The sequence below is a fragment of the Triticum aestivum genome, chromosome 7D, assembly GCF_018294505.1.
Source record: "Triticum aestivum cultivar Chinese Spring chromosome 7D, IWGSC CS RefSeq v2.1, whole genome shotgun sequence".
NCBI lineage: Eukaryota > Viridiplantae > Streptophyta > Magnoliopsida > Poales > Poaceae > Triticum > Triticum aestivum.
In genome coordinates this window covers 595,406,369-595,418,554 of record NC_057814.1, presented here as the reverse complement: position 1 = coordinate 595,418,554, position 12,186 = coordinate 595,406,369, and the positions used below count along the sequence as shown (strand labels likewise).

At 45.7% G+C, this 12,186-nt stretch overlaps 1 protein-coding gene and 1 long non-coding RNA gene across 4 annotated transcripts; one reads left to right on the top strand and one right to left on the bottom strand.

The window, feature by feature from the left end:
- Positions 1–853: 853 nt before the first annotated feature.
- Positions 854–3,910, top strand: LOC123166309 (AP2-like ethylene-responsive transcription factor AIL5). Its single transcript, XM_044584092.1, has 9 exons — positions 854–1,126; positions 1,236–1,515; positions 1,753–1,835; positions 1,977–1,985; positions 2,104–2,192; positions 2,289–2,362; positions 2,569–2,619; positions 2,778–2,854; positions 3,019–3,910. Exons 1-9 carry the CDS (start codon positions 1,000–1,002, stop codon positions 3,636–3,638), a joined length of 1,410 nt encoding a protein of 469 aa, XP_044440027.1. The 5' UTR covers positions 854–999; the 3' UTR covers positions 3,639–3,910.
- On the bottom strand, positions 2,012–11,834 carry LOC123166310 (uncharacterized). 3 transcript variants are annotated; one of them, XR_006483435.1, is made up of 7 exons: positions 11,369–11,834; positions 8,078–9,221; positions 7,931–7,992; positions 6,416–7,810; positions 6,242–6,342; positions 4,104–4,170; positions 2,013–2,601 (listed from the first exon to the last, which is right to left on the bottom strand). It is a non-coding gene; the product is annotated as an uncharacterized lncRNA (long non-coding RNA). The 3 variants fall into 3 exon arrangements; XR_006483433.1 differs by having other exon boundaries at positions 2,012–2,601; positions 6,416–7,992; XR_006483434.1 differs by lacking the exons at positions 2,013–2,601; positions 4,104–4,170; positions 6,242–6,342; ... (1 more) ...; positions 7,931–7,992; positions 8,078–9,221 and adding an exon at positions 9,716–11,026.
- Between the last annotated feature and the right edge of the window lie 352 nt (positions 11,835–12,186).

Genomic DNA, 12,186 nt, shown 5'->3' with positions numbered 1-12,186 from the left:
TTTTCTACTAGTGTATATATATCTTGGTAGTTGAGGCCTTTTAGCAAACTGGACAATTGCCCGTGCGTCGAAACGGGTGTAAATATTCCATAGTATGTTAGCCCATGATTATCTTCTATATTAGTGTGATTGTCTAAATGATTGTTTAAAATTATGCCCGTGATTTATCAACCTAAATGAATTGTAGGATTTTATCTGGTAAGCCAATAAAATACGAGAGTGGAGGGGGAATGTTATACGAAGGACGAGGTGAGCGACAGAACCTTACGATTCTTTTCAAGTAGGATAGGAGATATCACACTCCATCAGTCTTGTACACTAGCGGTAACTAAGCAATGAGACCGCATGTAACATCACAGTAAATTAATCCACGCGTGAGAAACGCCATGGAGAAGGACCGAGTGAAACACTCATCAGAGTGGAGAAAAGCAACGGCACCACCACCCACACCCTCCTCCAGCTATGCTCCACGGGTTTGGCGTAGAGAGCAAACAAAAAGGAGAGGGAGAAAAGAAAAGTTGCATGGCTAGCTAGCGCGCGCGGCTATGGCGGGGGGCTGCATGCGGGGGAACAGCGGCCGCCATTCCGGTCAAGGAGACCGCCCATACCACCCCATGGAACGCCTCCACGTTGTCGACCACCATTACCACCCCCCTCACGCCCCTTTGGATTCTCGCAAAGCGAGAGGCTACCATGCATTAAACTACTCCACAAATCACTCTCTCTAATTAATCTCTCCTTCCTTGGCCCGTGTGCAAGCTCTCTACTTGGACGAGTGGTTTCCTTGGACGCATTCACATCCTCTCTAGAGAGAGGGAGGGTGTGAACAGTGCACAGTTCAAACAAGCAAGCTCAAGCGACCGGCCGGAGCTTTGCACTGTTTAGACCTTCTCTATTTATACCGGACTTTGACTATTCCCTGCAGAGAGTCCCATTCCCCTCCTTGCACCGGTGCTACCCTTCTTCTAGCTTAGACTTCTATCAAGGCACGCGGCCGCCATGGATATGGACATGAGCTCCGCTACCCACCCCGCTCACCACTGGCTCTCCTTCTCCCTCTCCAACAACTACCACCACGGCCTCCTCGAGGCCCTCTCCAGCTCCTCCTCCGCCCACCAGATCGCCGGTAAGGAGGCCAACACCCCTATCACTATATCGATCATGCGTACTAGTGAGCAGGCTAGCTACACATGCGTCCTACCTTGTGAGTTGTGACTAACGGTGTATGTTTGTAGGAGATGAGGCGCCGGTGGATGAGGCGCCTAAGATGGAGGACTTCCTCGGCTGCGTCGGCAGCGCTGGGACGGGATCGACGGCTGTGGTGGACCACGGCGAGCTGGGCAGCATCGCCGCGGGTTTCTTACACCGGTATCCGGCGCACGACGGGATGACGGATCAGAACTCTGGCGCGGTGACCGTCGCGGCGGCGACGATGGAGGTTGCCGAGTCCGATCAGGCGAGGAGGCCCGCCGAGACATTTGGCCAGCGGACCTCCATCTACCGTGGCGTCACCAGGTAGGGATATATACTTGCTAATCACATGCATGCATCATCTTCTTCCTATCGAGAGGAAAGAAGAACACACTAGCTAGTTGGGTAGGATGTTTCTTACTTCTTAATTAGTACTACTAGCTAAACATCTATTGCATGCACCGGAGTGAACTGCTGGCACTTTTCTGATTCAATTAAGTTTCTTTTTGTTAACCGATCTCTTGGTGTTTGTGGAAGTAATGCATAATGTGCACTATGCAGGCACCGGTGGACGGGGAGGTACGAGGCGCACCTGTGGGACAACAGCTGCCGCCGGGAGGGCCAAAGCCGCAAAGGCCGCCAAGGTACACGCATCATGCATGCTTTGTCCAATAATCCTGCAAAAACACACATATAAATTATCATCACTAACATGTTTTCTCTTTGCTTTTCTCCCACAAATTTCTCAACTCGTTGGTGCATTGGTGATAAATGATCATCATCAGTCTATTTAGGTATGTCAATCGCAAGCCACATCCAATCATTTTACACATCTTCATCGATGCCATCTGGTTCATGATTTGGAAACACAAGCATTTGAGTCTTACATTAGAAATTTTGGGGGAAATGCAGGAGGCTATGACAAGGAGGAGAAGGCGGCGAGGGCCTATGACATGGCCGCCCTGAAGTACTGGGGCCCGACCACCACGACAAACTTCCCGGTGAGTGACCGACTCCGGCAAGAGATCGGCATTGATTGGCAACTCCATATACATCAGGCCGGATGCTGATCGCTGAGCCTCTTTGCTATCCAAAAGGTGTCCAACTACGAGAAGGAGCTGGAGGAGATGAAGTCGATGACGCGGCAGGAGTTCATCGCGTCGCTTCGCAGGTGAGCACTTGGCCGGCGACCACCCAGATTGCCAGATTCACAGGGCTTGCTGACTTGCGCGTCCTGTTCATCTTCTCCACGTACACACCTTGCCGTACGCGTGCACGCACGCATGGCCAGTCCGCACAGCTTTTGCATATGATCTGCTTTACTTGGGCCGAGCTCTCACACATGCATGTTGACCTCAATGCGTGTTCCTCACACAGGAAGAGCAGCGGCTTCTCGCGAGGGGCATCCATCTACAGAGGAGTAACAAGGTAATTAACGATTGTTTCACCTGAATGAGCATTGCCAAAACAAAATGTGGTACTAGTCTGGACTTTGAATATATGAATTAGAAAGGACACGCAAATGTCTTCATCTTTTAGTCAAATGTTCGTAACGATCGAGATTTGTTTTGTATATTTGATGGCAGGCATCATCAGCACGGCCGGTGGCAGGCAAGGATCGGCAGGGTGGCCGGAAACAAGGACCTGTACCTGGGAACTTTCAGTGAGTCTTCTTGATCCCACATTGCCATTTTTTGCCGTTTCATGTGCCACCACCACAGGGCTCAGTGCATTACTAAATTAATTAAGTCACTGGTGATTAATTTACGATGTTTGGCAAAAACAAACAATGTGGTACAATTATCTGACCGTCTGTCCGCACAACAGGCACGCAGGAGGAGGCGGCGGAGGCGTACGACATTGCGGCGATCAAGTTCCGCGGGCTCAACGCGGTGACCAACTTCGACATGAGCCGCTACGACGTCGAGAGCATCCTCAACAGCGACCTGCCCATCGGCGCCGGGGCGGCCGCCCGCGCCTCCAAGTTCCAGCCAGACGTCCTATCGCTGCCCGCACCGAACGTGGCATCCCCAGACATGCTGCCCCCGGCGGAGAAGGACTACTGGTCCCTCCTCGCCTTGCACTACCAGCAGCAGCAACAACAGCACCTGCAGCAGCAGCAGTTCCCCGCCTCGGCGTTCGACACCTACGGCTCCGGCGTGAACGTGGACTTCACGATGGGCATGAGCGGCACCAACAACCCCAGCGGCGGCGGCGCCACCGTGTGGGGCGCCACCGGCGCAACAGGGCACGGCGACGGCAGCAGGCAGAGCAACAGCTACGCCAGCAACATTCCTTATGCCTCCATGGTGTCCGGATCAGCGGCGTCAGCCGGCGGGGGGTACGAGGGCTCCACCGGCAACAATGGCACCTGGGTGACGACGAGCAACCCGGCCGCCAGCGCGACGGCTCCTCAGTACTACAACTATCTGTTTGGCATGGAGTAGTAGGTGATCCATCACTGACTGCCTAGCTAGTAGAGTAGCTAGCTGTAGCTGAAATTGGGTGATAGGCCTAGGAGGAGGATGGAGAGGGACTAACATGGAACTGATCAAAATTTTGGCTGCTGCTGCATGCATTTGCATGGGAACGATGTATGATGAATGCGATGCATTCTTCTGTTGCTATTCTTTTTTGCTTCCTGACAAGGTCCTGTAGGCTGTAGCGGAGAACACTCGTGTATCATCGGAATTTCTAATCCAGGTTATTCTTCTAGTTCTCTGGTGTGTCAGCTACAGTATGAGCATTCGAAAAGTACTGTATGTCTTCTTTACTTCTAGTTATTTGGTCAGTTGCGTTATGGGTTTTTGAGAAGTACTGTATGTCTAACTTCACGGAAACATATTGAACAAGTGTGGGGACATCAGGTGAATGAGGAGAAGAATTTTCGGAAAATGCGGTAGAGTACATACTCGGGGTTGTAAAATCTTGGGAACGACTAACACGCGAGCATTGGAATTTGGAAACTGTAGTGGCTACCTGCACAGAAACATTGGGGGTCAGTCTAAAATTACATGGAAGTTGGATTTATAAACAGAATGAACGGAAGACCAAGAAACATGTTTTTATAACCAAAAACAACAATGATGAGAAACAAGCTTGTCACTCAGTCGACAGCAATGATCCTCACAATGTGCTGCGTAGTTGGAATTAAGGAAAATAAGCATATTGCCATACCAAGAGGATAACTATCTCTCTGTAAAAGACCAAATGGAGACATCTGATAGTTAGAAATCGGAGGGGGAGGCCTCTCCTTGGATAAAAAAGAAAGAGAGGATAACTATTTTTTTAGAACAAAGGCTCAAGAAGAGGATAACTATCTTCTGCACCAGCAGAGACATCTGATCTTATCCTACGCACATGATAGCAACTAATCTTCTGCAGCCTCAAAGGACTCTTAGTCTTATCCGACTCAGGTGTATATTATGCCAAATTGCCAATACTATATTCTCATTTCTACTGGTTGCAATTGCACCAGCTGGTGACATTGTGGCAATACACCCGTACTGCCAAAACCCACACCGATGTGATGGAGTACCAAATTAACAGTCCAGCCACAACTACAGAAGAACCTCCAGAATTTGGTGGAAAATGTACTACTAAAAGAGACACCAGGTTTCACGTGCGCTTTTCCTTTCTGTCGATAACGCACAACGCGCGCAAAAACCGTACGTACCACCACTGCAGGAGATCAAGGCTCGTGATCTCGTTCCCTCTGTGAGCGCACAGTAATCAGTGGTGCATATGGAATAAAGCGAGGAGCTTCACATGGGATCAAGGACAATCAGGCTACCCCCTTCAAGATTCTTACAGGGGACAATGCACACATTTGTAGACTATGTAGCTCATGAGGGCCTAAAACTACTACTTAACTCGCTCCTTTTGATAATCTTGCTGGGGGCGGCTAACGCGCGAAGACGCTTAATCACCTCCTCTCTGACAGTTGACCAGTCAAAAAAATGAGGCAGCGGCGGTGAGAATCGAACTACGGCGTGTGAGAGCAGTCGCTTGATCCTCGATCTTTTGTTTCCCCTTTGCCCCCATTGGACCAAACAGTCTTCCTCACATCTATCCATGAACTGGAACCACGTCGCCGCGTGTGTGCATGGCTGATGGCTGTGGAGGTTCCTTTCCTGCTTTCCTATGCCCTGTCCCCCTCTTAGTCTCACAAATCCTAGCGTATCCCTCTTAATCTAGTACAGCTGCTCGAGCGCTTTCAGTGGACACCGAGACAACAAAGACAATCCATTGACTAGATGGCGCGCATACTTCAAGCAATGTATGGTTTCCGGTGGTAAAGTGAAGCCTAAGAAAGGGGAATTTAAGTGCTCTCCCTAAGCACCGGAGGTACTAGCAATTTCATAGTGAGTGAGGTGAACCAAAATGTAGCTAGCGTCGTGCATTCCAACTTGCAAGCAAGTTACAGTGTCAGCGTGCGGAATTATTTACGGGTCGGCGTAAATCCAAAGGCTCTGGGTAGTCTAGTCCACAACAGCCAGAGCTAGGCACTCGTTACAAGGGCACACTTGGAGAATTATATCAGCCATAGTGTGGACCAAGGTGCAGTAGTGTTAGGGTAGCTAGCTATTAGAATGTCAGAAAATCCAACAGTATTTTGAGCTAGATCTTCATGTAAGGCAGTCGAAAAACATGTGCTCTCCATGGAACTTCATTTTTCGCTAAAATATTTCAGAATCCTCACATGATGTTTGACACATACTACTCGCTCCTACACCAACCTTTTCTAACGGAAAATCACTACGGAAAGCAGGCATCGCGTCGTCCACAAAAGCGACGTTTGACCGACTACTGGCAGCAGGCGACAAGGCAACGTACGTCGAAACGGCTATTTGTAAAACATACTTTAGGGTGTCTTTTTCCCACGTAAACAGATTCACGCCCTGCAGATTCTCCCACAAGAGCGCTTTTACTCCATAAATCAAGGCATGCAGACCCCTTTCAGCTAAGAGAGAGAAAAGAAAGATGATTGGCAAAGTGGGTCATTAGTCAAATATGCAGCACTGTAAAAAGGTGTTTCGTTTGGCAGTACCGTGTGGAGCCTTTCCCTTGGTTTTAGAAAGAGCTTGTTTGGTTGCCGCTTTTGTCATGTCCCGCATTGCAAGTTATGTCGGGCCACGCATGTCATACAAGCTGTACCCCAACAAAGAACTGATGATCAAACCTGAGGAGATTGAAAAAACATATGGACTATGATATTAATTACCTCGGTATGCCAAAACAAATTGCTTATCTTTTCGTCTAGTAGCCTTCCATGGATCCTTTACAGGATTGAATGAATGCACACGAACAAACCAAATTCGGTATAAGTATGAAAGCTTTTTTTGAAACGGAACAGAAATTTATCGTGCATAATGAAATGGAACAGAAAAGTTTAAGCAACTGCATGTAAGATGGAGGACCAAGGACAATGGGCGGAAACAGAGCAATCTCTTGCAGCAGGAACAAGTAGAGAAGACAAAATCAGTGCATTTGTAAACCATCTGAAACCTTATAATGAGATCCATCGATATGTTTATTTTACCTTTCCGCGCTGGGACCAGCAGCTGATTGAAAGATACACAGTTTGTAAATGGGCCTTAATCATGGACCAGCGCGTGCCTTGTGATGACAAGGAATATAATAGTAGATTAAGCAGCCAATAATTAATCTATGCAGTCGGATTCGGTAGAAGAATCTAAGACAAGGCGTGATGCTGCTTGATATTTGTTATTAATTAACTGTGCAGTGTGCCATATGCCTACATAATGAAAATGGTCGCTGTAGAACCGAAAATTAGTTGGTCAAAGATGTTGCCAACTTGCTGTTGCAGAATAAACGAAGGATATTGTGGATCTGGAGTTAACAAAGAAAAGTGAATGTACAAGGCTACACTGCAATAGGTCATTCTTTTGCCAATTTAAACTATCCAAACTGACAAGGAACCAAAGCCGCTCCTATGCAATAATGGTTTCCCTATTTGCGAAGAACCTAGCCCTCCTACTTATTTTAGCAACATTATTGCAATAGTTGTGAGCAGCTAAGCAGAAAGATTCTGTGACAAAGGGATTGTACTGGGCACCAACAAGTGCTACAGAAAAAGAGCACCAAGTAAACCTAAAACATCCCTGTAAAAAAAACTAAAATGTCCTCCACAAATTTGAAAATAATTTTAGCAGAGTTTTTTTCTTAAACTGAAGGCTTTTCTTTCTATGCACGCAAAATAATAATATCAATATCATGTCAACCTAGTATAATGACCTGAATTTATTTTGACAGATTGTTGTGCCACTGTTCGACCATAGCTTGCTGACTCAGCAAATCGGCATGAGCAGAGTTGGTATAGGAAGTTTATATCATAACTCTATGAGATTTAGGTCACTTTCTAGATGAGATAAAAAGCGCCCAGTTTGCTCCATGACAAAACCTTTTGATAGGGAGTCAAGACCTCAGGTACCTCAATCATATACATATGCAACCTACTTCACTTGCGCAAACAGACGGCTCAATCACCTAACCTAAAACTCAGGAGCCTTTTCCAGTTTCTGATAGGCATATGTGTTTGACTCTATGATGTCTGCTTGAAAAGAATCTTCTGGTTCCAAACTTGGGAAATGCTTGTCTGCATCCATCAAAGTGTTTAACTAGTTACTAGAGGACCCATAAGGCAGACGCAGACATGATGATGTTCTAACAAAAAAACTCAGGAATAGCTTGTCGAGAAATTAATTAAGCTTCTTACATTAATTCCATTCCAAAGAAAGAGCAAACTAAATTTGAAGCTCCAGAACCATTAGCAATAGTCTGAAACATCAAACAGGGTAAATCTATTACTGGCTGAGGATTTTGAGAAAAAAAGTCGAACAACACTCAGAAAGTGATGGCTCACCGACAGTTTTAGGGGTCATGGGATGGAAGCGTGCGGGTTCCCTTCAGTAACTGCAATAGGGTAGAAGAATTAGGAGCATTAATAAACATCGCATTGATGTGCTGAAGTAAAAAAGAAACTGAATATGTATAATATCACCTGTTTCAAAAAACAGAAGTTGAAGGCTCACCTCTTTACAATTTGTGAAGTCATGGAATTGCCCTTATTCAAGTTACCCCTAAGTGTTAATACGGCAGCAGGCAGCTTTTTTGAAGCAAAATAATCAGTGTGGTTAAGCATAAGCATAACCTAAAAAAAAGTATGTATACATCTGAAGAAGTGTAGACTACAGCCATACCTGTAGCAAATATATATTGAGAACCTAATTAATACATTCATACATTGATATTTGAAAAAATACGAGATATCGATCAACTGAATCAACCATCACCAAGTCTGAGACATAAGCAGGAAATGAAACAACAAACAACATGTTATATGAAGCCTCTACTTATGTAACAAGCCCTTCTGATTAAAATATAATTTTCTCATCCACCAGGCACAACAATAATCACTGCACAAGTTCAACCAACTAACTGCTCGAATAATATTCTGCTGCTACTGTGATACCTAGGAAACAAAACACCACAGTAAACTTGACAGTTGATGAAAAGCTCTCAAATGCTCTCTTAAACGTCAAGTAATCTACTGACGGTAAAGCATGAGAAGAAGCAAGAATTGATAATATAATAATTGAAAGCATAAACTCTTTTTTATACAAAAAGAAATCTTATATTTTATTATTATCATTATACAGAGGCCTTGCACCCAGCTGAATTAACGAAACATGACAGAGTACAATGCTGAACTAAAAACACAACGAAAGCCAAAAAAAAGGCAAGAAAAGGTGCTGGAGTTTAGACTCAGATCCTAACAGTTTGCATAATCACATCAAGCTTGCAAAATCATCGAAATCCAGCAGCTAAGACAGCAAAAGCTAGCATCATATACTACCGGTGCAGGCACCAAAGCTACTTTTATCCCAACTGTTTTCCATCCTTTAGCTCTTCAGAAAACCTCCAAGGCCACCATCTTCATGAATCTAGAACTGCTCTGTTTTTTCGCCTTGTCAGGGACCATCCTGGACCTGGAGCAACTTTTGTTCCTGCAAATCATTTCAGCATTCAATCCACTGGCAAATAGAGTATATGGCAATTGTGGGACCAGAAGGCATCCTATTGTCAAAACAAGTGCCACTACAAGTTCTCCGCACTGTCCACATGATAGCAGCAATGCATATCAAGCGGAAGTTTTCACGATTGCAGGGAAAATTATCCATTTATTGTGCACATACACTACAGTTAATGGACGTTAAACTTACACAATCCTGCAGCTAGTACTCTACTTTGATAGGACAAGACACCATGAATTGTAATGAAACAGCATAAACCTCTATCTGAAGAGAAACTACGTAATAATATCCACACACTGAACCTGTTTGACCGAATCAAAGTATTGCACTGACAACAGGGCCAGGAAAATGATAATCACACAGTAGAGAAGTGCAAACAATTGGCACTGAAAATTAACTAACATCATGATGACATGGGCAATTACGATCTATATCATACCCCAGTTTGAAAGCCAAATTGAAATTTACCCATGTTTCCCAACTTCCAAGTGCCCAATCAGAGCAGCCATCTACACCAATCGTCAACTGAATTGATTCCTACAGAGATGAATTACATCGTATGTTAAGCTGAACAACCTAGGGACCCAGCTTGGCAACCCTGGAAAAACATCCGCCTGTAACATGTTTGTAGTGGTATTTTACTAGCCACCAGTGAAACAACTCAATGTACCACCGGAAATCCATATTCTCTTGTATATTGTTGTGTGGGAACTTGCTCTACATGAGCTACAAAAACACAAAGGATGACACAGTCCACCACACCCAGTGTCAGCCTAAGTGTACATACAAAGTACAAACACAAAGAACTTGCTGGACATATCCATCAAGTCCAGAATATTTTTTCATGTATATCAATATCTGGTAAACTATTTAAAGAGCCATAAGATAAAACTAACTATCTTAAGATCAAACAAATCAATTTGGGCTTGTTTGTCGGCATTCACATCAACACCTTTGGCACAAGGAGTGTGTGAAAAGAAAAGAAAAGTAGAAATAAAAGCTTTGAGCAAGATGTTGCATTGTCAGGGTGGTTAGAAGAACAAGGAGAACCCGAATTATGATTCGAGGGTCATCAATGCTTCAGTCCAACTGCACAAAATGGAAGTGAAGTCAAGAGTGAGAGTGGTTCATAGCATCCAGTAAGAATCATAGTGGGTGTATAACATACAGTTTTTATGTGGAAAAACAGAGTTTAAGTGCCAGAGATTTTGGATAAAAAAGAAGTGATGAAGCATAGGAGTTTTCCAATATAGCTATAGCCACTTCATAATTAAGCAACCAACAAAACATAATTGCTTGAGAAACCCTGAAAAAAGGTAAAAGAGAAATGCTTTGGCAAAAGCATATACTAGTGAGTTTAACTTTAAGGTCAAGATGGTGTATGTATGAAGCTACAACAAGAAAAGACAAAGGGCTCATCTTTGCCACGGTTCAGTACAACTCACACAAATGATCCCCTGCTTTGCTACAGTTCAGTACAACTGTAAATTAACAAACAAACACACACAGGATTGGAGTTAGCCAAGGCTGGAAATGAGTTTGTATAATGCTGTTTGGCGAGACTTGGTGAAGAAGCTACAAAAACACATAGGACGTACAGGCTCCACACGGGGGTCCGATTCCAGAATCAACCAGTGTGCAACCAAAATTGTTTTGCATAAACATAAAGCCCAGGATTGTTTTACATAGATATCATCGCATCAAGTCCGGTATTGTTGTCATCTCAAAAGTTGAGCAGCATATCTGACGAGCAGCCATCCTCTCCTAGCAGTCCATATCTACAGACCAAGAACGCACTAATTAACAATAGCCACCCATCACAAAATTCGATTCACATGTGACGGTTGCTCGGTCGAAATCCTCTTTTAAAAGTCAGTTGTGCAAAGTTCTACAGTATTAAACACAAGACGATGCACACAATGATTCGCCAATCTATCACTAAGCTCGTACCAGATGGACAGATTCCAACAAGATCTGGCACTTGTGCCTAGCAAAGCCCCAATCACCTTGAAATTCGCAAGCTCATCTTACCTCTCGTCCTAATAATTTTGACATGGACAAAATGAAATCGATTCCACTAGCATCCAAGCAGTGATCTTCAGAGCAAGAGCAGGGCATACCAAATCAATCATCCGTAGAGGAGGAGGCCGTGGCCCGCGACCTGTGGGGAAAGGAAGCGAGCGGCTCGGCCACCGTGACAGGGAAGCCGGGCAGAGACGGCGGCGGGCACCGGGAGCACCGGCAGGGAGGAGGGGAGCTCAGGGCGGACGGCGTCTCCTTTCTCGCGCACGGTGGCCGCCGGCGGCGAGGAACTTTACCCCTTCTTTCCTGCTTCATGGTGCGCCCACTCTACTTGGGTCGCGTATGGGCCTGCAGAACGGATCGGGCAAGCAGAACGGGCCATGCTTGCCGAGCGGCCCACCAGCAGTCTACTCTCGCTCCAAAAAAAAAAACAGCAGCATTCTACTCCAAGCACACGTTTGCCGGGAGATGCTTTGCTCTGCTGCTCGGCAGAGGAGGACGCCGGCTCTGCCCCAAAACAAAGCTGGAGGGCACCGTATCCGATCCGGATCAAAAGACCCACTACTCAACTGGTTACGTGCCGTGGCAGTTCGTCTTCCTCCCTAAGTTCTCGGAGCATCATGGGGGACTCGCGCTCCGGCGACGCACTAGTAGAAAAAGGGCCTATTATCCCGGTCTGTGAGGGCCTTCTGTTTCGGTTTGTGAACCGGGACTAAAAAGTCGTTACTAATGCCTTTGGCTTTTAGTTCCGGTTCTTACATGAACCGGGACAGAAGGTCCTTCACGTGGCCGCTGCGGCCAGCCCAGGACGGGGGGCCTTTGGTCCTAGTTGGTGACACCAACCGGAACCAATAGGCATCCACGCGTCAGCATCTGGCTGGAGCTGAGGTTTTTGTTTTTTTAAAGGGGCTGATTT

Bases quoted from the DNA above. Each gene is read 5' to 3' on its own strand.
- LOC123166309 (XM_044584092.1), top strand. From the start codon at position 1,000: ATGGATATGGACATGAGCTCCGCTACCCACCCCGCTCACCACTGGCTC. The intron at 1,127-1,235 runs GTAAGGAGGCCA...GTATGTTTGTAG, and splicing joins CTCCGCCCACCAGATCGCCG to GAGATGAGGCGCCGGTGGAT. The intron at 2,193-2,288 runs GTGAGTGACCGA...GCTATCCAAAAG, and splicing joins CCACCACGACAAACTTCCCG to GTGTCCAACTACGAGAAGGA.